The sequence below is a fragment of the Pleurodeles waltl genome, chromosome 3_2 (assembly GCF_031143425.1).
Source record: "Pleurodeles waltl isolate 20211129_DDA chromosome 3_2, aPleWal1.hap1.20221129, whole genome shotgun sequence".
NCBI lineage: Eukaryota > Metazoa > Chordata > Amphibia > Caudata > Salamandridae > Pleurodeles > Pleurodeles waltl.
In genome coordinates, this window is record NC_090441.1 from 61,579,999 (window position 1) to 61,606,708 (window position 26,710).

The 26,710-nt window shown below is 47.5% G+C and overlaps 1 protein-coding gene across 1 annotated transcript in view; it reads left to right on the forward strand.

Annotated features, from left to right (window-relative positions):
- Window positions 1–5,723: 5,723 nt before the first annotated feature.
- The window catches only part of TMEM132E (transmembrane protein 132E), an 881,764-nt gene continuing 860,777 nt past the window's right edge, over window positions 5,724–26,710 (forward strand). Inside the window, exon 1 of the mRNA XM_069226765.1 lies at window positions 5,724–7,026. Within this exon, the coding sequence (XP_069082866.1) occupies window positions 6,966–7,026 (61 nt within the window). The 5' untranslated portion in view covers window positions 5,724–6,965. The remainder of the gene's footprint in view (window positions 7,027–26,710) is intronic.

A 26,710-nucleotide genomic window follows, 5' to 3' on the forward strand; every position in this document is an offset into this window, starting at 1 on the left:
TAGGCTTTGTAGACAAGTGAGGAGCTTGGACTGGCATCTCTTCCTGGACGGGGAACCAGTGGAAATTTTTGGGGTGGGGTTGATGGGGCTACGTTTAGAAAGGCCCAGGATGAGTTTGCTGCCGCGTTCTGTATGGTCTGGAGTCTATTGAGGAGCTAGGAGGACATGTCAGTGTAGAGTGCATTGCCTTATTCGAGTCGCCTGGTGACAAGGGCCTGGGTGGCGATTTTCCTGGTGTTGACTGTGAACCATCTGAAGATTCTGCGGAGCATGCAGAGGGTGTTGAAGCAGGAGGAGGCAACTGCATTGATTTGCCGCTTCATGGTGAGTTCGCTGTTGAGGATGATGCCAAGGTTGTGTTCTTAGTCTGTAGGCATGAGAGTGGGTCTGACTTCGGCTGTCCACCAGCAATATTCCCATATGGATGCGTTTCTTTTGAAGATCAGCACTCCCGTTTTGTCAAAGTTGTATTTAAAAGAGTTTGTTTTCATCTAGTGGGCTACATTGTTCATGGCGTTGCAAAAGTTTATTCTGGTGGTGGGGGGGACTTCTGTGAGTGAGAGAATGAGCGGAGTATCATCTGCGTTGGAGATGACATTCAGTCCATGGGATTTGACGGTCAGCCAGGTGAGTCATGTAGGTGTTGAATAATGTGGGGCTGAGGGATGATCCTTAGGGTACGCTGCATATGATGTTATTGGTTGCGGAGGTGAAGGGAGGCAGGGAAATGCTCTGAGTGCATCCTGTCAGGAAGGAAGTGATCCATTTGAGGGCATCCTCTTTTATGCCAATGCTGTGGAGTCTGTTGATGAGGGTGTGGTGGGAGTCAGTGTTGAATGCAGCTGATAGGTCGAGGAGGACCAGAGCAGCAGTTTCCCTGTGATCGAGGCATGCTCTGATGTTGTCTGTGGCAGCAATGAGTGCGGTCTTAGTGCTATAATTGATATGGAATCCTAATTTGGAGATGTCCAGTAAGATGTTTTCTGACAGGTAGTTGGTGAGCTGTTGATTGATGGCCTTTTCGAGTACTTTGGCAGGGTAGGGAGCAGAGAGATGGGTTAGTAATTTTTGAGTTTGCTGGGGTCAGTGGAGAGTTTCTTTAGGAAGGGTCTGATTTCTGCGTGTTTCCATTTGTCCGGAAAAAGGTCTGGGGTGATGGAGGTGTTGAGGATGCTGGTGGGTTTGGTTCTGATGTGGTTGGTTTTAAGGTTGAACAGGTGGTGGGGGCCTGGGTCAGTGGGTTCCCCAGGACAGATGGATGATATGATGGCTAAGGTGGATTGTGTGGTGAGCTTTGTCAATGTGGTGATTGTTCTGTTGGTATGTGGTGGGGGGGGGTCGAGGAGCTGAGGTTGGAGATCCTGGATTGGAGGTCAAAGTTGTTATAGGTGGTGGCGATTGTTAGAAATGGGGTCTCTAGTTGGCAGTCGGTTTGCATCCTGTCCAAGTAGGGACCCTCACTCTAGTCAGGATAAGATAGATACCCAGCTCAGATAACTCCTGCTCACCCCCTTGGTAGCTTGACATGAGCAGTCAGTCTTATCTCAGAAGCAATGTGTAAAGCATTTGCACATAACACACAGTAACACAGTGAAAACACTACAAAAGGACACCACACCAGTTTTAGAAAAATAGCCAATATTTTTTATATATAAAGCAAGACCAAATATGATAAAAATCCATCATGCAATAAATAAGATACAAATTTTGCAAGAATTACTTACAAAGACAGTTCCTTGAAGTTGATAGCTCCACCTGGGGCTATCATGGCTTCTTGATCAACAAAACCAACAGTTGAGGCCGGCCGCAGCATTGCGGGCCAGCTACTGTGTTGGGAAGGCCCGCAAACAGTGCCTTTGGAATTGCAGGGCGTCGTGATCCTTGCTATGAGATCAGGAGATCGGCGTCGCTGGCGTCGTGGTGTCAGTTCCAGGGGTCAGTTCGGGGGTCGTCAGGGCCTTGAAGTCACAAACATTGCAGATCGACTCTGGGCTGATGAAGTCAGAAGCGCTGGCGTGGATGGCGTCAGGCTGTGGTGCGAAGCAGGACGATGCAACGATTGGTGCCCACAGTGCAGGCAACGGATTCAAGGCCAATGAGGCGAAAGCCAGGGCCAAGCAAGCTGGTCCCCTTACCCCCCCAGAGGACTAGTTGGGGGACGGACTGGGCTAGTGCAAGGAGACCACGCAGCCCAGAAGGAAAAGAGGGAACCCAGAGGAAAGGCTGGCGCAGGGAGTCAGTGGGACTGGCTCCCTATGATCTGGGACCCTTCGAGGCCAGAAGGCCTAAGCAGAGTGCTCCTGGTGGCAAGGGCTTGTCACCAGGAGCGGAACGACACAAGAATGATGAAAATCGGCCCTTGGGGGCCCGAGATATCCCAGGAAAAAGCAGCTATGAAGCACGTGGGAATCTGCAGATCCCTATCCCGGGGCCCCCTGCGGCGAAGCGTAGCCGGGGAGCACCGTCGCGCTCCCCGCGAAGATGCAAGGTTGGGGCCCCGAACCCCATCCCGGGGCCCCGTGAAGACCGAGGAGTGGGGAGGCACCGTAATATTTGGGACCTGTGGTGGCAGACTATATTAAAGTCCTCCAAAATGCCCAGCACTATGTAACAGATCTCTTCAGTTATCCATGCCTGTTCATTTGGTGATGTTTGTGTTTTTTGCTATACTGTGCTGTTGATGGACAACCCTCATGGCACATATGGCCGATGTGAATTTAAGAGGTATAAATTATAATTTGCTGCTGACTGCTGTGTATTATGGTTTTAGTATTACTGTATATAACTATATTATGCCACAGCGAACTATAGGCCAGCCCTTCTTTGCTTACCTGCATATTGAAAGCAGTTACCTGGTTGAGTTGTTTGCAATTTGTAGGTTGTAAACTTAGGACTGCACTTGAAGATGTGACTGTCTTCTGGGCTCTCTTGTCGAGATATGAATGGTGCAGTTACCTAGGAAATAGCCATGTTTTCCACTGTCTTCAGAAGTGGAAATGCTCCTGGGTGTTTCTAATGTTGTCTTGTAGTGAGTTCCAAAGCTTGGCGGCTTATACTGTTGCCTCTGAGGTTAGATGTCCCACAGGGATTCCCCCTGCGCCTCCCCACTCTTTGCTTTCTCTCCCTGCTTCCCAACCCCACCCTCCCCAGCGCTCTTACGTCCCTTCCATTTCCGTACCCTGCTTTATCCCTACTGTCTTTCTTTCTATCTCTCTTTCTGCAGTAGCTCTCCCTTCTGTTCCTCTTATTGATGTCTTCCTTTTTCCTGCCTCTCTCCCACTCTCTCTCTCTCTTTATGCTTATATGTATGATCCCATTTCAACCTACCCCTGCTGATATAATTGTGGCTCCAGCATTTGCAAAGCCACCAATGGTGGCAACTTTTTGGTAATTATATTTTTAGTTGTAAACTGTAACAAAAGCCTAACAAACATGACTGGGTATGCACAGGCGGCCGTCTTGGATTGTTTTTCCTTGTTTTTGTTTGTGAAACAAAATCACTGTCTATCAGTGTGTGCACATGCGTGCTGATGCGCAGTTGACCAATGCTTAAAGATCATGCTCTGACAAAAAAATCCATGATGGTGACACGTGCATGAATATGTGCATGTAAGTGGTTGCCTCTGAATAACTTTTGTCATAAAATTTGCTAAAGCAAACAAGCACTGACAATGCTAATTGTTTGGCGGCTACATATTAAAGGCAAGACGAATTTTCTTTGCATATATTTTTTATTGTTACATCTCGTCTTGTTTTTGAAGTAGTTAGAACTTGTTGCTTCCAGTTTTGCTCTCATTTAGTCTGAACTGAGTCTTCTCACTGTAAAGATAGTATCTTATAAACATTTGTATTATCAAGAAAAATGAAGTTTGCAATAAATTACAACATAAAAGACCCTAACATTTAAGAGACAGTATTGACCACCAACACTTTAAAATAATGTAGAATTTTAAAAAATGAAACACTTGGACAGACAAAATTACATGAGGCAGGCATAAAAGCATACAAATCCTTTAAAAATGAGCAATATAAGACGGAGCAAAGGAGACAAGTTAGGGATTTATTGTCACCATACCCTTGATTCTGATTGTGGCTAAAATGGAAGTTTGCTACGTTCTGTATTAATGCCCTTTTTTCTAACAAAAATGTTGATTGAGGCAAGCGTACAATATTCCAAGTTTTACAGCTCGGACTGAAGCAATCCATACGGAATTACTGTGTTAACCCCTATTCCTAGCTCTGGAAATCCGAAAGATACTGTCATACTGCAAGGAGGGAAAATTATTTGCACAGTATTGGTATTTCCCCAAACGGTATGAATGCACCAAGCAGATATTGGAATGAAACAAACAGCCTAAAGTTCGCTGTAACTTTTGGAAAACATGGGGCCAGATGTATACTAAATCGGGTTTACCTGTGAATCGCAATTAGGGAATCGCTAGTCAAATGTTTCATTTAGCGTTTCCAAATGTGTCACAAAGCGACCTACCTCATTAACATTCATGATGTTGGTCGCAATTTGCGACCCATTCGAAAATGCTAAAGTCACAGGAATGGGTGCCTGGTGGGCTCAGAAGACCACGATGTCTGTGATTGCTCTTAAATACAGCAATTTTTTTTTTTTTTTTAATGCAGCCCGTTTTCCTTAAAGGCAAACAGAATGCGTTTAAAAAAGAAAAATTAAAAGTTTTCTTTTCATTTTTTTAAAATAGGCAGTGGTTGGTCTTGAAAAATGTTTTTGCATGCATTCACAAAGGGGAAGGGGTCCCTTGGGGACCCCTTCCCATTTGCGAGTGGGTTACCACCTACTTGAAGTAGGTGGTAAAATGCTAATTTTTTGCAACTACATTTCAGTCAGATTTTGTTTTCTTCTTGTCTGTTTTTCTGTCCCACCCTTATTCCATGCTCTGTTTTATTTTGTCGGATGTTCTTGATAATGTTTGTGTAGACTTGCCAGAAATATATGCTTTTTCATTCCTAATATTTAATGTATCTTTTCTAATTTCTGGTTTGTGTTTTTTTAGCTGCCTGGCTACTTTTTTTATGTGATTTTGTTCACTTTCCTCATTATTCTGTAGTACCTTATCTTTGTTGCTGTTCCGTGTTTATTGCTTTTCTGATGCGCATTTCGGTGTTATAGCTACTCTTTCTCTTCGGGATTACTAATCCCCAGTCTGCTACTTATTTAATTTGTGTGCATGTTCAATAATTTAAACTTGAAAAATAGAAATGCGGGTACTCACTATCCGCGGTACCTGTTTGCTGCTGAGAAGTGCGGGTACTCTCCCTCTCAAATTAAAGAAGTGCGGGCACTCAGTAACAGACAGTACCTACCTATTTATAGTACTGCTTTCATATGTATCTATATTTTAGGGTCCGCTTAGTCTCATCTGTTCTTGCCAACTCTACTTTTCGGATCTGTTCCTTCTCGTTCAGGTCAGTCTCTTTCCTGAAAGAACAATGATGCCGCTGGGTCCTGCTCACGCACGAGGCGACCATCCTTTCACAGCAGAACACATCTTTCTGGGCCACCCGCTCACGTTGCGGTCTGCTTAACTTCGACCCACCTCGAGCCAGCGTTTCTACCGCTGTGTCCGCGAGACGCGTGCAGGCACGTGGTGGGAGGCAGATGGGGGCGCGCGCCCGTCCTCAGCTGGAGATGGCAGTCGAGCGCCCCCCTCCGCCCTCTCACGGTGTTCAGAAGCAGCATGCCGGGTATGAGTGACGCGCCCGAAGTCCGCGGCGCGCGCGCCAAGAGGCTCGCGCTGGGGCAGGAGCGGCGCGCGCTGAGGAGTCTCGCGCAGCAGCTCGCGGGCTGAGTGCTCAGTGTGCAGCTGCGGAGCGCAGGAGCTGAGGCTGTGCGAAGAGTCCTCTGGCTGGAGCAGGGGAGTGAGAGGCGCGCGCGCTCTTGCGGGATGCTGCCCTCCAGCCCCGGGCTCCATGCACCTTCTGCACAGAGCGGCGCTGGGGCGCGGGGGATGCCCAGGAGCCCTCCTGCCGCCCCACACGCAGGATACCCGGGAGCGCACACCTGCTGAGCCGTGAGCTGGAGCTTAAGCTCCTGGGACGTGGAGCTCCCAATACGAGTAGGAGCTTGGGAGTGTCTCCGACATCATCAGTGACCGGGATCCCCATTTGGGAAGAGGAGTCACATATCAGGACAGCCCCTCTATCATCCTGAAGTGACCTGGAGCCCCCTCGGCTCGCGTCTGGGGGAAAACGAGCCTGCCAACCCTCTCACCTCTAGTGTGCATTGATTTGAGCACCCCGGTGAAGGAGTCACTTTTGGCCATTCCTGCAGTGATCTGGAGACAACTCCCTCGTTATCAGAAGACTGCGACCGGGAGGTCCCGGTGCCACCGTGCCAGCACAGTGACTGCTGGCATTCCTGAGCACCGCCCTCACGCTGCCTTGCCAGTGCTTGGAGGTCTGGCATCCCTCCGTAGAGGGCTGAGACTGATGCAAATTGTGAAGCAGTCTGGCGGCGCTAGATTTCCTCTAACCCTGTGGTGCCCGGGCTAGGGCCACTGACCCGGAAGTCCCCCATCTCCTGCCAGCTTGCTTCTGTGTGACTTGGAGCCTCCACCCCCTGCCTTGACAAGAGCTTTAACTGCTGGCATCACTGCAGTGCCCTGGAGCTCTCCTCGCGTGCCTGGCTGTGATCGTTGGCATTGCCCCTGGAGCCTCTCCTCAGCCATTCTCCTGCCTTGGATTAGTTGCCTTTTCTGCCCAAATTTTCAGGATCGACGCCTTGCTGCCTCACCATCACTGCCCCACTTTGGGGGCATGAACAATTAATATGTAGAGCAGAGATTGCGGTGCCAAGGAAGGGACCCCCTCTGCTTCGCCCACCACAACTGACGGCGGGAGACACGTGCAGCCCCGTGCGGATCGACGCGGCCCCTCGAGGACTTCTTGGCACCACCTTCTTTGCTTGGATTATTGTCCTTCTGCCTTGGGTCAGGATGGGCCGCCCTGGAGATTCGGCGCTATTCGGCTGGTTTCTTGTGACGGCGCTATGCACAGGTAAGAGAGCCGCGCGCCAGGCCTAAGGAAAGCAGGGTCTGATGTACACGGGATTGAGGTGTGACCTCCCCACCCACTTGATGGAAGTGTTATCAGCCCCTCAGTTAGGGCAACCAGGTTATGTTTACCGTATAAATCGTCCATGCCCACGATATGAACACTTGCTGAAAGTTTGCTGCCCGCACTGATCCACAAACTGATGTCTCCTCGTCATACCGTGCTGCGCTCGGTCTTCCGCACGCGAGAAATATTCTCGTAAATACCTCATCTCCCCTTAAAATATACATTCAGTGCATGCGTATGTGTGTGTGCGAGCTGACGGCACAGCACCAAACGATATAGTGATTATTGTGTGATACAACTCCGTGGGAAGCCGAAGAATGGTGTTCACTGGGTGCCTAGAGGCACATCCTTCAGTTGTAGGGGCGTGTAGGGCTCACCTGTACCCCAAAGGTTGTCCCATTTCTTGTGCTCGGCTTCACATGCAATACTTCTGAGAGTAAGAAGGGTTTACACTGAGAGTGGTCTCTCCTCTGTCTGTGATGCTCTTAAAACTACTCATCATCGACTGGCGCCCTGTGCCAAACAGGCAGTCCACACACACCCTTACCATTTTTTCCATGACTTCTGTTCTTTGAAGTTGGCACCCCACTTAACCTGCCACCCTATGCAACCGCCGAATCCGACTATATAGCAGGTTATCCCTGCACCTGGGGGCCGGGGACCAGACAGAATGTGTTCACAAGCACTAGATATCCTGGGAAAAGCATACAGATGCAATCTCAGCTGAAAAACACAACCATAGATTTCCAGGCTACATGGAGGAATGATGCCTGGAGGAGATGAACTTGTGCTTAAGGTGGGGGGCTGAGAAACCCATTTGTAGGTGAAGCATTGGCCTGGGAGGGGTGCACCTGTACTTTTAAGCCGGTTCTGTGAGAGACGGGTGTGGCCTGTGGCTGGTGCACCTCTGTGCTGAATGAGGGGCTCTTCCAGAGCCGTAGGAGATGCATCAGTCTCTTGAGGGCAGGATCTCTGACAGCAACACTTATTGTTTAAGGTAGGCCTTACCGGAGGATGACGTTTCCCGTAGGAACTCGGCGGCTGAGGTCCACCTGTAGAGGAAGGCCAGAACTAAGAAAAGATGAGCCTTCGTCTTAAAGGCAGGCCTGTGATAGATTAACCAGCTCCTTAGGGTGGGTCATGGGTGGATGCCACTGGCACCCAGGGGACAATCCTGGGCGTGGCGCATCGTCATTTAAACATAGGGCCTGAGAGGATTGCCTCAATGCGTAAGTGTGGGGTCTGAGAGTAAACTACCACTCACTGAAAGCAACACCTGCGATGGATGTACCTGGTGCATAAGGCGGAGACATGAAGACAGCAGCAGGATCTATGAGAGATGCTCTTTTTATTGACAGCGGTGTCTGGGAGATAGCCACCCCGAAGGCACTGAATGGCTATGGAAAATATACATAGGTTGTGCAAAAGCTAAGCTGGGAGAGGCCAACCTGCATGTTCAAGCTGCCAGTACTCCGCTTCTCAGGAATCTGGGGTACACAGTAGTCTTTCGAGCTCTTGGGAAGGTGAGTTGAATCTCTACACTGGATTCTACCAAAAAGGGCATTTCAGAGCTGCCGGACAAGCCCACTAAAGCACCACCAAAAAATCTCACCTGTAGAAAAAAGAGGTGGCCAAGAACATCAATTTCACCAAGCTTGAACACATGGGTAGTCGGTATCTGATGATTAAATCTGAGTAATGTAGTCGTGGTCAGTGCCACGGTCTGTTTTGTGACTAATTGTGAGGGCCTTGGAAAGATAGACAGTGAGGCCACCCTTCGTCAAAGTGCGGGCCAACCAGCAGGCACAATATGCATGATGCTTGCAGCACTCAAGTGTGCCTAAACCTCACAGTCCATCGTGCATGGTATTATCTGTTTGTTTGTGGTGTGCATGTCTGCTTTGGATGTCCAGTAGATATGTATTCTTGTTCTTGGCCTTGTAGGATGGCCACCTTGCCCACACATACTCCTTTGTTTCCACTTCGATACACTGTCGGCCAGTGTTATCACATGAACAATAACCATCAGGGGCACTGTGAACCAGTACTACCCACTCTTAAGCTTGGTCTCTGCACCACCGCCATGTCCTTCGAACCACTGCAAAGGCACATGCAATTTCAAGATGGATTATTGGGCAAATGTGGGTTTTCTGAGTACCCTTCCAAACTTCCTCTCTTTTTGGAAGTAAACCGCACTGGATTTTTTAAAAAACTGTTCTTTGCCACATTTTTATGGAATCTAGCTAAACATATATTTAGTTGGTGAGAGTGATCAGCTTGGTTTGTTAATCAGAAGTCTGTTTTTCTGTGTTCTGGGCCTTGCTGGGCCAACCGTGGCTCACAAATCAATGGGTAATACAAGCTTGGAAAACATTTATGTCATTTAGGAGCATGCCACTTAGGTCATTGCCTCTCACAGCCTTGTGGGTATTCAGTGGGCTTTGACCCAACTCAGCTGGACTGTATCTCCTTCACTTTCACTGCAGCCCAGTCTACCTCTTGAGGTCATGGAGCATTGAAGTTGAGGTAGCCAGCTGTAGGACAGCCATCACTCCTGGGAAGACACGGTCTGCCTCCACACTGGTGAGTGAGCATCTGACCCTGGTGATTGAGCAATCTATATTTAGTCTAATATTTGTACTTCAAATCATTGAAACTAAAGTGCAGTCATTCCTCTGTTGACAAATCAAGTACTGCCACAGGCACACCATTAGCAGCCTCGCTAGTCGCCCTATTCGACAGTCTTTCTGTTGGGCAGTCGTGCCCATTGGCCAGCCTGACACCTTCAGCAACCTTAATGTTAGCTAGCCTCTCTATTGACGAGGCTTACATCTTTGTCGACCTTACGGTTAGCCGTACTCACTGTTTACGAACCTCGTTCCTTCAGCAACCATACTATTAGGCAGCATCACTGTTCACCAACCCTAGTGGCCTCATTCTCGGTGATTTAGTCTCCCACCTAAATGTCGCCTAGTTTTTCTTTGAAAACTGTACTGTTTGGGGATAGACCTAAAATCATACTAGGGGATGGGGAGGCTCTTGAACAGTGCTGCAATGAGGACACGCCCACAAACAGCTTCTGCTTGTGCTTGATTCTGGGTGAAATCTCTCATTAAAAGGTCAGCGTGTGTGAGTGTACATAGTTGGTTATGGGGAAGATGCCATTTTCTTATGCCCTATATGTAGGTTGAAACGCTACTTCCCGATGGCCCCAAAGAGAAGGTTCCCTAGAAGTGAGACTGGATTCATTCATTGCGATAGACGAGTATGAATGGATGTGTGTAAAGCGTGAGGCGCCACAGAGGCTCACTCAAGGGACCAGATCCTGCCCTGCTCTTGCACCCATGATGTTTGCATTCACTGCACAGTTCTCGGCCCGCTCGCTGCTTCTCTGTGAATTTGTTGCTTGTGGTTCATTTATGTTTCCAGTGGTGGATCAGCGGAGAACTCCACGCTCCCAGATCAGAGCCTTTTGTGAAATTAGCTCCACAGATTTCGATCTCTCTTGGCTTTTATTAATAATGGATGCTGCTGGCTAAGTCCATGGCACCCTTCTGTCGCGCATCTTTGGAAATAACTGTGATGCACTTTTGGGTCCAAGGGGAGGAGTGCTGCTTTCCCAATGATCCTCCCAACAGCTGCCCGTGCGTGCTTCACTCAGCCCCAGCCTGTGTCTTGTTTTCGCTTTCTTGGACACATTGTCCGTGAGGTCCCCGGCAGAGATGATGGGCGGGTGAATGACGCTCACAGTTAGTGTGGACGACCAATCCCACAAGTGCCCACCTTTGGACAGGTCCGTTTCAATTCCAAGAGAATACCCACCGTTCATGAGCTCTAGATGTTCGGCTAATCCATCCACAGAAATCTAAAAATAATGCTTGCGCCCCCCGCACCGAGCTCTTTTCAAATCTCAGGAGATTTGCAAAAAACGAACAACATCTCTCAGTGAAGGCGATCACTGGATGACACACAGCGTTAAATCCCACGGCACAGGTTTGTAAATCTGCATTATGTATAAGAGAACAAGTATCAGCGCAAAGAGCAAGTGCATCTAAATGAATCACATGTTGTATTTATCGCTGGAACCACAGTGGAGCAACAAAGCGCTTTTAAAGCTCAGGGCATTTTAGGAGAAATGGTGACCGTTGAGCAGTTTGGTGGAAAACAGCAATTAGACATTTGTGTGTACATTGTTTGTTCTAAAGCCCTTCTTTACAATAGTCTACATATTAATATAGCGCAGATTCAAAATCTACTCAGTGTAATGAAATACACGTACAAAAATATACATTGTGTACACATTGACGTCTGCAGTTGGCGGTAATCACCTCGCTGTCTAATTAACACTACATTTATTAAACTGTGAAATGTAGCTCTTTTTTTCTTGCCTTCTCGGCACGCAGAGAAAAGCTGCTCCCAGTAGGCAACAGTGTGCATTGCAATATTATGGTGAACCCACTACGGCCGAGGGCAGTGCTTCGTGGATCACTGAGGACTAGTGCCCCTGAGCCGAGAACCTTTCTCCATCGGAGTGGGACTAAACCATCTGAGTGAGTGGGTCTGTCCACTGGCGCGTGCACGCGTCGTTATTTATGGCACATCTTCACAGAATCTTGGATTTTCAGTACCTGCTGTTGCGCCCTGAAGTTTCATGCCAGGGTAATTTGTCGCATGCCGGAATGTCTTGTCTCTACGTGGGAGGCAGAGGAATCTTGGGTTAAAAATAAGCGACAGATTGCGCGCAGTGGCTCGGTTCCAGAAACCGAGGAGGGGAAACGGGAAAGGCCCTCAAGCTTTGAGGCAGGCCGACCTATGAGGAAATAAGGGAAATTAAGCGACTGGACAGGCAACTACCTCTAGCCAAGCCCCCCAGGCCTTCCAGACCCACCAGCCCATCACCCAACCTCAAGAGGTCCTTGTAAGGCTGTTCGCCTCCACAGCAAGAGTTATTCCTAACCATGTCCGTCCATCGTCCACGATGCACGTCAACCAGCTGTCTGGAGTTAAGATGAGCCTTCACCGGCGAGATCATCTCATTAATTCATTCAATAAGCTCATAGAATCGAATGCATGCACGGTGTGCCGCCGGAGCCGAGAGGCACTTGTGCTCCCATCGCATTTCCATGAGCGCAGTGATTGTTCGGTGTGCCTGAAATCAAAGTGTACCCCTCCCTCTTTCCTCTGCATCTGATGAACAGTCCTTTCAGTTCCATGAATACCAGAAGCATCCGAGCCACAGCCCTGTCATCTTGTGATGCTCTGTGCATGATGTGTGAAATGGCTTTCTGTTGGGAGGGACTGCTTGGGCACACGACAGAAGGGCGCCCAGGTATTTCTGCTCAGACTCTTGGTTCCTGATGAGAGAACCCCACACGAACGCCTTTGCTCATTCTCACACTTGATTTCCTTTCCTGCTCTCCCTCCTAATTGTAGGGTTTCTGAGGAAATATATTCTTTTGCGGTTTCGGAATGAATGCATGCCCGTGTTTTGGGGGTGCTACCTGGAGGGTTGGTGATCAGCCGGTGGCTGGTATGAGAGGGTAAATGAAAGCTTCCCATTGGCTGCAGAAACTAAGTGGGCCTTGATCACAGTGATGCGTCTCCTCATTCTCTGACTTTCAACTGGTGAAGGGTCCCAGGGGTGTATTAAATGTCATGGTTTGCCTCGTGCCTCTTTAGGGGCAAGCATGCACTGAGCAGTCTTGGTGTCTTTCGTGTGTGTTGCGTCAGGCAAAATAGTGTTGTTCATACTGGACTGGGAAGACGTGTTGGAAAGCATTTGTAAGAAACACAGCCTTGGGATCAACACGTGTTGGTGACATTTGTGGGGGTTTACAATTGGTGCGGAATATTTTGAAGCATCCTATTCCTTTAGCCGAATAGTGTGAGGGTCGTTTGTCGAAACATCAACAACTCTTTGAATCAGAAATGTGTTGCATGTGCCAAAGGGACAAAAATGTGATGGGGCATATTTATTTTTCCGAGACCTTCCACAGCAGCCACGGTTGAGTCTGGAATGTGGTGGGTGAAATCTGTCTGAATCTGCCTTTCACATTTTTCCTGCAGCTGACTTCGGTTCTTTGTGTGTTTTGGGTGTGCTTTGTTGGCTTATAGAAGGGGGCCACTGAAATGATGTGGTCCGGAGTACCATATTCTGCAGGAGGGTTGAGTACATCATACCAGGGCAGGGGAGTTACGCTGCACCTCTATGAGTTAAGACAGCGCTGTAGAAGCGTATAGTACAGTGGCTCCCAACCTGTGGTCTGAGGACCCCTGGGGGTCCACCAAAGCCTCCTCAGGGGGTCCGCGACTCCATAGAAAATTGAATAATATTAACAGATTAGATCCCCAGCTTTCAGTAATAACTCAGTGGGGGCTCCCCTGATACCAGTAATAATTCAGTGGGGGTCCCGGGTTCCAGTTAAGATAACGTGGGGGACCACAGAAGTCAAAAGGTTGGGAACCACTGATTACAGTACATTTCATATGTACTATGTACGTGTGTCACTATGAGGTACTTATAATTCAAGATTTGGGACCATAAAGGGATGCGGAATGTGATATAGAGTCTGGGTGCCCTGTGGTGTTAATAATCTAACAAAGAAAATCATGGGAGACAGAATTAATTATGTCCACTCTGTTAAAATTATATCCAAGTATTTAAGGTTTTCATGTGCTGCTGCTGACAAAGGCCTTTCCCTCAGACCATCAAACGGCGATATTTACACCATGTGGGCAAAACTGGCACTACAACATTCATGAGCTGAAGGTAACTAACTTTCCTGGAATATCTGGCATAATATTGCACCTCGCGCGCAGCACTTTTAATAGCATTTGGTACTTTTGTGTTAGATGTTTTTTGTGATTTTTTTTTAAATCTGCTAATTGAGCAGAAGATTATGAATTATGTCGCTCGTGCAGCAAACTCATATTTTTGCTGACATACAATAGTGTTTTCCCAGTGGTCCTGTTTCCAGCACTGTAGGGTGAGGCCAGTTCTGCGAAGCCGGCTTATTAAGTTCATTTTTTTGGTCTTTTAAATGTGTCCAATAATCTTACGTTCTTTCACTATATTTGAGTAATTTGGCCTCCTCTTCCATTGACAGGGTTCCATAAGAAGTTTGCAATAGTTAGTAATTTTAACGTCTGAGTTTAAACGTGATTTTGTGCATACTCGTGGAAAGGCAGCATTGCGAGTAAGAAGGCCGTATCTCTCGACATGTTTTTGTACAGTGATGTGCGCTGTGAGTCGCGGCCTATCTTTTTATCAGTTACTTGTTTTTGCTGATATTTGGGACATGCTCTGTACAGGGTCTATCTGTATTTTTTTTCTCTTATGATGATTTTCATATATTCTTCTGTCATCTGTGTATCGGCACGTCACCTGTACAGAGTATTTGTTGTTTTTCTGTTCCGGTATTTGTCTTATACTCTGTGTATGTGCTTATCGCGGTTATCGTGTAATTTATTCTCTGCACGCTGATATTCGGGACAGGCGCTGTGTAATGAGCAGAGTCCCCGTGCCACCTCACGGGATGCCACCTCACGCACCTCACGGAATGCCAGGGGATGCCACCTCCCGGGATGCCAGGGGATGCCATCTCACGGGACGCCACCTCACGGGATGCCACCTCACGCACCTCACGGAATGCCAGGGGATGCCACCTCCCGGGATGCCAGGGGATGCCATCTCACGGGATGCCACCTCACGGGATGCCACCTCACGGGATGCCCGGAATGCCAGGGGATGCCATCTCACGGGATGTCAGGGGATGCAACCTCTCGGGATGCTCCTCGGCACTTCCGTGAAGCTGCTGTAACTGTCGTTTCGACGCACAAAGCTGACAAGGACTTGTTAAAGAGCTGGGAAAGCCTGGGAGCAAAGTGAGGCAGACGCTCAATTAGTGCAAACAGCGCTTCCGCGTGTTGTCGACGAGAGGCAAAGCGCAGCTTGAGTGTTGCTTCTGTCTGTTGCCCTCTGCAGAGCTGATTTTTGGGTAGCGTCGATTGTGTGCTCGCTGACTGGGGGTCTGTGGTTGCCAGTGGGATTCACGAGAGGTTACCCCCATTGCGCGTCCTTTGCACGGGGGCGGGACAAATCGGGGGGAAGCGTGGGTGCGGGGGACCTGACGCCAGGGCGGGGCCTCTGCGGGAGCTACCGTGTTAGGCCACGCCCAGTCACATGTTTCTTGAGCTCATGACTTCAGTGAGCCCAAATAGAACTGCTAGAATTGATCAGTTTTTCCAGGTTCCTAATGTCTTCCGTGGCTAGCAGCACTTACATTACAATCCATCCCGGCCTTTCGCTCCTTTTTTGAGACAGGCTGAAGAAGCCCCTTCTCGGACCAGGCCCCATTTTGTGGAACAGCCAACCCCTCCTAGTCCGTTTAACTGATGGTCAGTCCGTCCTCTGGAACACGTCAAATGCACATATTAGTTTCCTAAACTCTACTTCCCCGGAGCTTGTTCTGTGGTCTGGTGGTTGTGACTGATTGTGACTTTCTGACCCCAAGTGGCCACCGGCTTATGAGTCAACCCTTCCCATACAACAAAACTGAGGGACGGCTTGCTTCTCGGGTTCGTTCTTACAGGACATACTCAGTAGCCCCTTCTTTCCGACATGCCTCTGACACCTCTTCTTACAGACATGTCTCTAATAACCCTCCTTACAGGCCTGGCTCTCAGGTCACCTCTTATGGTCTGCCTCTGAGGTCCATTCTTACAGGTGCCTTTGATGTCCCTCCTTACAGGCCAGTATCCGACGTCCCTTCTTATAGACCTGTCTCTGAGTTCCCTTCTAGCATATGGGGTGCCTCTGAGGTCCCTACTTAAAGATCTGCCTCTTAGGTTCCTTTTTACATGCCTCCATCTTAAGTCCCTTATTACAGGCCTTCCTCTCAGCTCCATTCTTACAGGGCCTTCTCTCAGGTCCCTTCTTAAAGATGTGCTTGCCTCTGAGTGGCAATGAAAGCGCTTTGTCTTGGAATATTACCTAAGGAGCACTGCACTGGTGTACGGCATCTGGTAGTTGTCTATCGGTGCTTAAACAACTAGTACCTTTATTATCCTCTCTGACATACATTATACTTGCACGCCTATGTAGGGCGCACTCCGAGTTCTGCAGTAGGCGCACGCACCCACTGAGCCTTTGTCCTGCAGGTCACAGGCACATCTCTGCAGCAGGTGGCTTCATTAACTCGGGGAGGGCGCTATTGTTTCCTGTCCGCCCCCGGCTATGCCTTTGTGCGCTGACGGAGAGAAGTACCCCCGATTCACCAGTCCAGCTCGTCGAGGAGCCGCTCCTTCCTGCAGGCGAGCGGCGGCGGCGCTGCGAGGATGCAGGGGGCGCGCGCGCCGTGCGCACGGAATAGCCGGAAGGATTGCGCGTGCTGCAAGACCCCTTCCCGCTTTAGCAAGTATTCTCAGCCTCCGGGTGCTCCAGGAAGGCCCTACTGGGAGCACCGACCCTTGCTTGTTTTTTCAGACCACGCTGTCCCATTCTGTCAGAATTGTATTATCTTTTTCAAAGGTTGCTTGCTGTGCCGCTAATCCTTCCAGGGACATGTATACTGTATCTTGCACAAGTACAAACACGAGCGACCTAGGCACACTCGGTTTTATTACAGAAGACATTCATCCAGACATCCCTGCAAACTGGTGGCGTAAGAAAACATGACCCCCTAATCCACCCGGAAAGATATGCTGAAGGGACCCCTACACTCTCATCAGTAAGGGGCTGTGGGAGCCCACTGCAGTATGTTAAGCCTCCCCCTCTCTGTCACGCCCCTGCCTGCAAAAGCTTTCTTTCGGACGACGTGTGTGACTAGCGTGGTATCCGTGCCACCCCCACAGTCGTGCACCACACCCTAACCCACACTCTTCCATAGGCACTGAAGGGTCCCGCCTATGGTCTGGTATTATGGGTTGAAACCCTAAAGCAGCGGTCCGTCTCAACAGCCTCGAAATACGATTAGAAATGTGATTTGTAGTGCTCCCACCAGGGCAGCGCGCACTGTATCGTTTGCCTGTGATGGCGACACCCACTGTGACTGGCCGGCAAGGTAATGTCCAAGAGGCTGCCACCGGCACAGATTCAGACACCAACCGCTTGCTGGCCAAGAGCGGCCTTTTCCACAGACGCAAGGTTCTGGGCTGCCAGGATTGATTGCCGGCGTTGTTGCAGCATCTGCAGATACAAACGACCTGTCAACTGGAAAGCAGTGATGTCTCGTGCACGAAAATGCGCTGGGCTTGTGAAGGGGCTCAGTGTACACGTGTGTATTTAATGGCACTTGGGTAGCGTGATCCCAGCTGAGGGGCGGTGGGGTGCCGGACAGCTGGCGCGAACCAGGGTCCCTGAGTCTGGATCTTTTCCACAGGGGTTACTGCGGTGCCCGCGCACGTTGCATAAATGCGCGTTCCCTGTTGAATGCATGCGTGCGGTTGGGGGCGTGTGCTCCTCGAGTGCGGCGACTGTGAACTGTTGACACTGACTGGATATGTACACATTCAAGGGGTCGACATTGAGTGGTACATTAGCACAGTTTAGGCAGTGGCATCACGAAATTTGAGCCCCCCCCCCCCCGCAAAGTACCTCGAGGGGGGCCCCCTTCTCCCTGGACCCAGTCAGTGTACTGTGCTGAGGGGGGCCCTGGAGCTCGGGGGACCTTCCCGCTCGCCACTGAGTTTAGGGTGGCTTTTTTGCAGTGTATCGGTAGGGAGCATGGTGGAAAACGACCAGAAACTTCTGTAAAAGAGGATACTAAGTTGTTTCATTGTCCAGGCAGGTCCGCACTCATGCTGCAGGTGTCAACTACCCCCCTCCCCACCCGGCACTGGTTTTTGTAGGTCAGCATTTATTTTTCCTCAAAAGATGCTGATCTAAAGTAAGAGAGAAAAAACACAAAAGAGGAAACGCGGGAGGAAGAAAAGATGGAAAAACAGTGACACAGGAAGAAAGCAGTGATCAAAACATCCTGTAGGAGAAAAATGAAGATGCAAGGAACGTGAAGTGGTGTATTAAAGAGGCATGAGGTGGAATGAAGATTATAGAGTCTTGGGCTTCTGAGCAAAACTTTGGGCCCTGGCACGTAGTCTTTTACAAATTAAGCAATGGTCATCGGATGCTTGCTTTTACACACTAACCTAAACTCCTAATTTTCAAACCAATGGACAGGCATCTCCATACCTCCCCTACTTCTGCTGTTTGCTCGCTGACCAAATCAATCTGTCCATTTCAGCACTAATTCCCTGTCGGCTATACTATTTTCCTGACAATCTGGTGAGTTTTACACCGACCAATCTCTTGCAGGTGCTCTAGCCACTTCAAAGTCTCCACTTTACCCACAACTCTCCTCACCTAAAGAATGGTGCTCCCTGCAGCCTGTACACTCTCTGAACCAGGGTGGCAGTATCTAATAATCCTCTTTGTAAGCCGCAACCTAAACTATAGCACATGGTTTAATTAGTACTTACTCAAACGCTAATCACAGTTTGCACCTACAATTGCATGGCAGGCATCACTCGCCCTCCCCTCCTATCCTGCACAACAGAAAGACCCCCAAACCTTAATCAAAACCAATGCGAGCTTTAGAAGTTATCATGAGGAAGGAGTACCTTTACTGGTGCTTGTGCAACACAGTGTCACTGAGGGCTCACTCGTGATTCACTAGCGGAAAGCTTATGATGTGACTCGCTGGCTGTTCCAAGCGCCCTAGTTCCTGAGGGACAAGGGAGGCTGCCTCTTCCCGTCACAGCTTTGTTGTGAGCTACATCAACACTCTCAGTGCGCTGCAGTATTCCTGAAGTGGTTGTTGGTGAGTGGAATGAGATTGAGAGCAGTATGACTCCCGCCCTCTCAGTGCCCTTGTCCTGGGCAACCCTCTTGGTCTCTTAGGAAGGGCTGTCCTCATGGAGCTCTTAGTGTAGACTCCTTGGTTGCAGTGCTAGGAATATCATTTCTTGCAGGGTTCCTAGGATGAAATGCCTTTGCTCCCAGGATGATCTAATCGCATCAGCTCCTAGGATTGAAACCCCCAGGTGGAGCTCCAAGGACAGTCTATTCTCATAGGCTGCCTTATTAGAGCTTGTAGATTGTCATACATAAAAAGCCTCAGGTGGTTAGTGCCTTACAGTTCGCACATCCAGTTCCAATCATATAAGCAACCGTTGTAACAAATTAATTGGTATGTTAACAAATATCATGGGTGCCAACCCGGTGTCACACCCAACCACTGTGGGTGTGGAGATACTGGTTGGTGAAGCCAAACAGAACTGAACAGAATTGGTGTATATTTAATTCAGAGCTTGTAGATTGAACTGCCCTCACTGAGCTCCTCGTATGAGCTGCCTTCATGGAGCTCCTCAATGGACTGCCCTGGCAGAGTTCCTAAGACGAGTTGTTGTTGCTGACTTTTAGGATGGAATGCCGTCACTGAGCTCAGAGGATGGTCTATGATACTTAGGATAGACAGCTCTTGTGACGGATCCCAGCCTGCTGTACTTTTATGAACTCCTTGGACGGAAACCCCATGTGGAGCTCCTAGGATGGTCTACCCCTGAAGGCTAACAAGATGGCGAAGCCTCATTAAGCCCTTAGGATGGACTGCCCAGTTATAACTCCTAAGATGGACTGCCCAATTGGACCATCTACAGACGGACTGCTCGACTAGAGCTCTTAGGATAGACTGCCCGTGCAGGAGCCTATTATGGTCTATTTCCTCAGGCTCCTAGGGTGAATTGCCCTTTCAGGGCCGTGCAAGATGAACTGCACACTCCTTGCTCCTTGCATTGTGTACCGTTACAGGCTCCTTCGATGACCTGCCTTCACTTGGGGTTTAGCATGGTCCTCTCTCATGAGCTACTAGAATGAGCAACTGTGACTGGCTCTTTGGATTTACTGCCCTCCGTTACAATGGCCTGCCTGATTGGATGTCCTAGGATCAACTGCCTTCACTGAGCTCCTAGAGTAAGCTGCTTTCGCTTGGCTTTTAGTATGGATCTCTCTCAGAGAGCTCCTAGGATGGAAAACCCACATGGAGCACCAAGGATGAACCACCCTCAGGAGGCTCCTAATAATGTTTACCCTCAGAGGCTCCTAGACTTCCCAATTGCGTCTGCTAGGATCATCAGCTCTTGCAGGATAAACTGCCATTCCTAAGCACCTAGAACGATCTGCCATCCTTCGATAGTCTGCCCTGATCAAACTCCTACTGATGACCTGGTCTCATGAAGCTGATGATGAACGGCCCTCGCAGGTCTCCTGGGATGGGCTGCCTTTGTGCAGCTCATAGAATTAACTGCCCTCCCAGCGCTCCAAGACTGACTTTCTGGGCCTTCTAGGATGGACACAGTTGGTGGTCCACCTGTGATACACTGTCTTGGCTCCTTGACTGGTGTGCCCTAAGTCAGAGCCTAAGATATCTTGTCCTTATGGGCTAATGGTTAGCTCTGCCTTTAATGGGTTCCTAGATTGTTCTACCATCACAAGCCTACGAGAGTAGACTGCCCTCACAGGCCCCCTACAATAACTCATACGTCCAGCGTCAATACGTTCATTCTGGTGTTAAATGTATGATTGATTTAAACCGTGGTGCTTCAAATGACGTGTGTTTCCGTTTTGCTAGGCAGCAAGCCATCTTGATCAAACTGCCCCAGGGAATGATCAACCAGGCTCCGGTAGCTATACCATAAGGGAGCTTAGTGGGTTAGTGCATTGTCTGCATGAACACGTGTCCCAGTCCAACAAGCTGGAGAGGGTAAAACAGATGTAAAAGTTATAAGGGGCATTTTGAAAAGATGACTCTTCACTTCTTCCAGGAATGGAAGGGAGCTAGTGTTGGGTCTGGTGTCTTTGAGCATTTTATTCCACAGCCTTGGAGCTAAAGAAAAAAAGCTTGCTTTGGGTTTTGTATTGTTGCTTTCAGTATTTCGAGAAGTATTCTAACTTTTCATCTACTGTTTCTCTCTCATTGGTCTCGGTTTATCTTTTTAGGTAAATGGGTTAGCCTGAGTGCAGTGCTTTTAACAGTGGCCCAAAATAAAATGGCGATGAAAAGATCAGGGCTTTGGGAGGGAGGGGTGGTTTACTTTTGGGTTTTGGAGGGAGGGGGTGTTTTGTTTAATTATTTTTTTAGGAAGTGATGGGGCTCTTCACTCATCCCATCACTTTCAAAGGGTACCAGCCGCCCCGGGCTTTTAAGGCTGATGTAGGCCACTCTGGCTTGAAGCCCTTTTAGTATGGCCGTGACCTAACCTCACTGCATCAGTAAGGGGTCGAACTACTGCACAGAGGTCACCCTTAAGGGTTCCTGAAGTCTGAAGGAGAAATGGAGGGCTTGGGTTTTCTACGCAGGTTTTAAGTTGGAATGAGCCACTGTACTGGGCTCAGTGAAGTTGTTTAAGAACAGCATCTGTGTGTATCTGGTATTATTCCGAATAAATCACCTCTGATATTATTGCCAAAAACTCCTTGGTTGCTTGATACAATCTTATATTTTTGCACTCACAGGTAGTTTATCATGGAAATATTTTGTAACCTTTCCAGTCACTGTATTGCGAGAGATTCTCGGAGGCAGATTTCTGTAGCAGATGCCCTTAGATCTGATTTATTTTATATTTCACTGTAAAGGAATTGAAATAGCAAATCCCAAAAAGAGCAAATACATATTTTCAGAGGCTCTTAAAGGAAAGTGTGGCCTTCTACTGCAGACTGAGTAGATTTTGCAGTTAAATTGGTCCTCTCCGCACAGGGCGTGCAAGGGGTTTGTTCCTTCCTATATGATCTGTTGACGTACACACTTAGGACATGCAGCATTTAAGACATTAAAAAAATTGTGATTGTGAAAATACTTTCGCGAGTAAAGTTATCAATAATTATAGTGCTGTAAAGTGCTTAAAGAGTCAGAAGCCTGTCCAGTGACCCCATTTCATACGCTCAGTGCCCCTTTAGATCAGGAAAACGTCAAACAAACGCAGGTCATGTTTGTTCCCTTGGAAGTCTATTAGAATTTCTTAGGTTGGGCTTTGAAGACGTTAATTCATGCAATATACATTGTAATGTAAGGTTATGAGATATACTTCTGAGGCTCAGTGGATCATACTTTGTCGATCTTCGATATGGCCTTCTCATGCCCTTAAATCCTTATGGGGCTGATATACTTACTCATAATCCGCGTGGCCCACCGCCAGGTTTCAAGGACTCGTTGCATCTTCCAGTCGGCCTCTCTTTTGCCCCTTAATCTTCTTTTATGCCTGTGTTCCATGGGTTCGGTCCTTTCCCCTTTGCCCTGTACATGTGTTTTACCATGCTGACTAATGGCTGTCATGAAGAAGGCTTCTGTTTTTCTTTATCGCATCATTTCTTCGACAGGACAATAGGAGTAGACGTGGTCAATCTAGTTGCCTCATTTGAGTTTACACCCAGTTTAAAATCATAGCAGCTTGCAATGGAAATACTTTTTTGGTGGCGGATTTCAGAATAATCGTAGTGGTAGTAGACTGTGGAGAGTTTGGTCACTCGTTGGTGAATGGTGTATAGTGAGGTATTGAATGCACCGGTGAGATGAGACTCTGCTGTGGAAATGGCATGTACACATCTCTCAATTTAGTAGTCTCATCAAACCACGTGGCACTGAATTTCTGCGTGAACTGTTCCCGGCGCTGTAATAGCCGGGTACAAAAACCATAGCAAGACCAAACATGAGGGCTTGATATCTCGGTGATGAGTCATCATGTTGAATTCTTTGATTAATTGCAGCGTTTGTATCTTCACCTGTTAATTTTTCGATACGATTTACCTGGAGTTTATTTGACCACGTATTTTGATCCTTAAAAATAGTACACTCCATGCCATTGCTGATCTTGGTGTCTTCTGGTCATTGCACCCACAATTTTATTGACGCTGCAGACCTCTTACATGTCGGTATGTGTATAGAAACAGACTTTTAGCAGGCTTCCACTTAAGGAACTGAAAAGCGACATAAACTGCACCTGAAACGGTAGGTGGCAAATTTGTCTGATTCCTGTGGAGCTTAAGTAGGATTCTGGTTCCCTTTCGAAAATGTGGTCTCCTGCAGTTGTATTCAGTATCTATATATTAGCACCCTCTCCATGACAACAGTGCCACAAGGATACTTTGAAATGCACAATTTTATGTCAAAACTGAAATGTGAAACATGTTATGGTAGTCAATTACCATCTAATGTAACTTTGCTTTAAACTCCTTTTACTCCGAAATCTGAAAAAAGTACTGTTTTCAGGCTGATGGTGCCACAGGAAATAAAGATGGTTCAGCTCCAATTAATGTTCAAAATAATGTTTCTGATGTCAGGTAGCTGGGTAGATAAAAAAGGAGAGAATAGTTAAACTGGATACATATTTCATACATGAGCAATTTAATAAATGATCCTATTTTTGGCACTCGTTTGTTGTACTCCTTTTACTGACAAACTTGCAAACTAGTGTTCTGAAATACTTGTTTCTGATTTTTAGATGGCCCTTGTTTTCTTTGCTCTCTAAACTGTTGAAATAGGAGACTATGGCATATGTTTCTATTGTGTCCGTATGTGAAATATTTAGATCTGGCATGCAAATAAAATATCAATTAGTGTTTTAGTTTTTAGTTTTGAGCACCCTGCACCCAGGGTCTAGGTAACAGTGTGCACCTTGAATGTTAAATCCAAAGTATCGAGGCTTGAAAATATTGAGGACAGAATATAGAATCCAACATATTTAAATGTAAGCATAGATTTGTATTACCTGACTCCACATATATGCACCTTGGCTAGTGTATGTGTGTGTGTGTGTGTGTATATATATATATATATATATATATATATATATATACATATATATATATATATATATGTATATATATATATTTATTTATTTGGAGGGATGTAGCTGTGGAGTTAGAAATAGTACATCTATACTTTCCTATATGGACTTACATTTCAGTGTTTTGTCCCTCAATATTATCTCCAGTATATTCTTGTATGTCGATATTCTTAGGCTCGATATTTAGCAGTGCAGTCCTAGGGAACAAAACTTCGCCTCTACCCATTGACTTGAATCTGGTCACAGCTAGAGTGCATTGGGTATATTGCTACATAGACCTCCACCTTTGATTTGGGCAAATGCACTTTGATGCACATTGCCCTGCCTGCTCATATGTTCTACTACAGCAAAGGGATCTGAGTTCAACATTGGCTGGTTTGTAGCACTTACCAAAAACTCCATATAAAAATCATTTGAGACATTTGCAACAGCAGTGGGCCATCTAAACAACTCCTCCTTAAGAGGAAATGCTGTGCTGCCTTAAAATCAAGATATTTTGTTTTTAATCATAGACTGGGGTACACTAAAATAATAAATTACAAAGAGAAACACATGACTCTCCAATAAATTACACAAAACCAATTTTTTTTAATCCATCACATCTTAAAAGCAGCTGAGATCCTTAATTTTGTATGAAGGTTCGAAGTAAAGTCATTATATTAAATGACAGACTTGCACAGCGGGTACTGGTTCCTTCCTTGTTGCTGAGTCTGCGTCTGGCCTCGGCATAGCTTTGGTTTGTGTAGTGGCTGATGTTCTGTGGACCATGGGCAGAGATTGGTGCAGCCTGATCATATTAGGTTCATCATCAGCTTTCAAGGCTATTTATCGGAGAACGCCAAAGCGTTACCTTTAGCATTTCACTATGATTGGGAGAGAGAGGTTCATGAACAGATCCCCTCCACCTGTAAAGAATGATTCCTCAGTGTCCCGTGTGTCAGAGGTCGTGCGATGCATGGGGGAGCTGGGACATAAGGTAGGGAAGGTTTATTTATGGTGCCACAAGTTCAATGGCCGTGTTAATGTTCATGCATCCTTATCCATTGGCCTTGGGCAACTTTTCCTTTAACACTTAGTACTTGGTCCCCTCAGGCATTGTATATTGACTCTTTATATTCTCTGTTTACATCTTTATGGTGATCTGTTGTTATGGCCCTGATTTTGCAAATGGCATCAATTGATGGTAGACCCTCCTCGCTCCCTTTGAAGTACGGGATCAGTTTTAGTAGATATAGGCGAGGTTGGCATGTGTAGGTGGTTTATGTAGGTGGACAGGTTCATTGGGGTTTGCCTCTATAACAAGCCCCGCTCTTCCTGCCAAAACACATTTTTCGTGACAGTAATCTGGTTGCCAGGGCCTCGGAGCTAAGTGGACTGGATCGGAGTCCTCCTCATCCGTTCGGCTGCTGTGGAGCCTCAACTGCTCTGATCTTATTTATCTTTCCAATATAAAATGTTTATTGTTTTCCAAGCAAACAGTATGTCACATACAGTGCTAGTCAAATAGCGGAGATGTACGCGGTGGTAATACAGAACTACACATCATTAATATTATGGACTGCAGATAAAAAGCCCTGTAAGAGGCCATTAGCATGCGCATACATCAGCCTTGCTCAGCGGGGCAGACGCACTGGGGTGCGCTGCATGCTTGCATCATGACTTGTTACAGGTGCCTATATCTGCCTAGCGCACTCTCCTAGTTATACTTATCTCCTACTAATTTTATGCTTTAGTTGCAAAATTTCCACGCAGCCCTGGGGAAGTGTAACATTGAGGAGCTGATAACTAATTTTCAGCGAATTAAAAGGATTTAATTTCTTCTACTTGGCAATGTTTCAGAATCCTTAAAGTCCTTGAGAGATGCTGATCCTTGAGTTGGGGATGCCTTCATGCTGCCGTCCACCCTCTGGCATGGGCAAGGGGCTACAATCACTTCATCGACTCAACATGCGTATGTAGTGGACTTGTCAGTGTTGCTTGAGATGGTACAAGAATTGACGTATCAGCTTCAGCGGCACAGCAATTTAATGGGCGCCATGGGCCTATAATGTGTAATGTGACAGTTCAGCGGCTTCTAGTGGCTTTAGGGCCCTCTGTCCCTGTCTCCTTTGGGTGGGTCGTGAAGTGGTGCGGAATAGGATCCGGCCACGGCATGTCTCCCCTGGCCTTCATGGTGACAGGATCTGTACAAAGCCCTTTGCATCTCTCCTCGGTGCCTGCTTTGCATGAAAAAGAAAAATAATCATAAAAAATGTAGGAGGTAATTAGGATACAGTCGCTCCAGTGATTCTAGCCTGCGCTCATCCTTCATCGCCACTGGCGCATGATGCTTTATCCTGCATCAGATTCTATTGTGTGCAGGTCCCTTAGGTGCAGCCTTTATTGGTGTTTGCTAGAGCTCCTATTGATGATGGTCCATGCGTCACCACTGAGGCTGACGCCATGAAGTCTATTGAACTTTCAGTGCAAGCTCCCTCCTGGGGAAGCTCTCCCTCCACTTTCCTGTTTCTTTGCATGATCTGAAAAACCCTTGTTAACTAATGCGTGTGATAAAGTCAAACTAGGCCCTCAGGGGTGCCATGTATTTGTACATAAACATTAGCTCCGGGTGGAGGTACATCAGAGGTGACTAATGCTGGTCTAGGCCAGCTTGATCCATGCCAGAATGTTATGATACCCAATGACTATGCACATAGTCCCATTTAGATTCATTTTATGCACACTTATGTGAGGAGATATCCAGAAAAATTGACATGAGTTTGCCCAGACTTACCTTGGACATTCC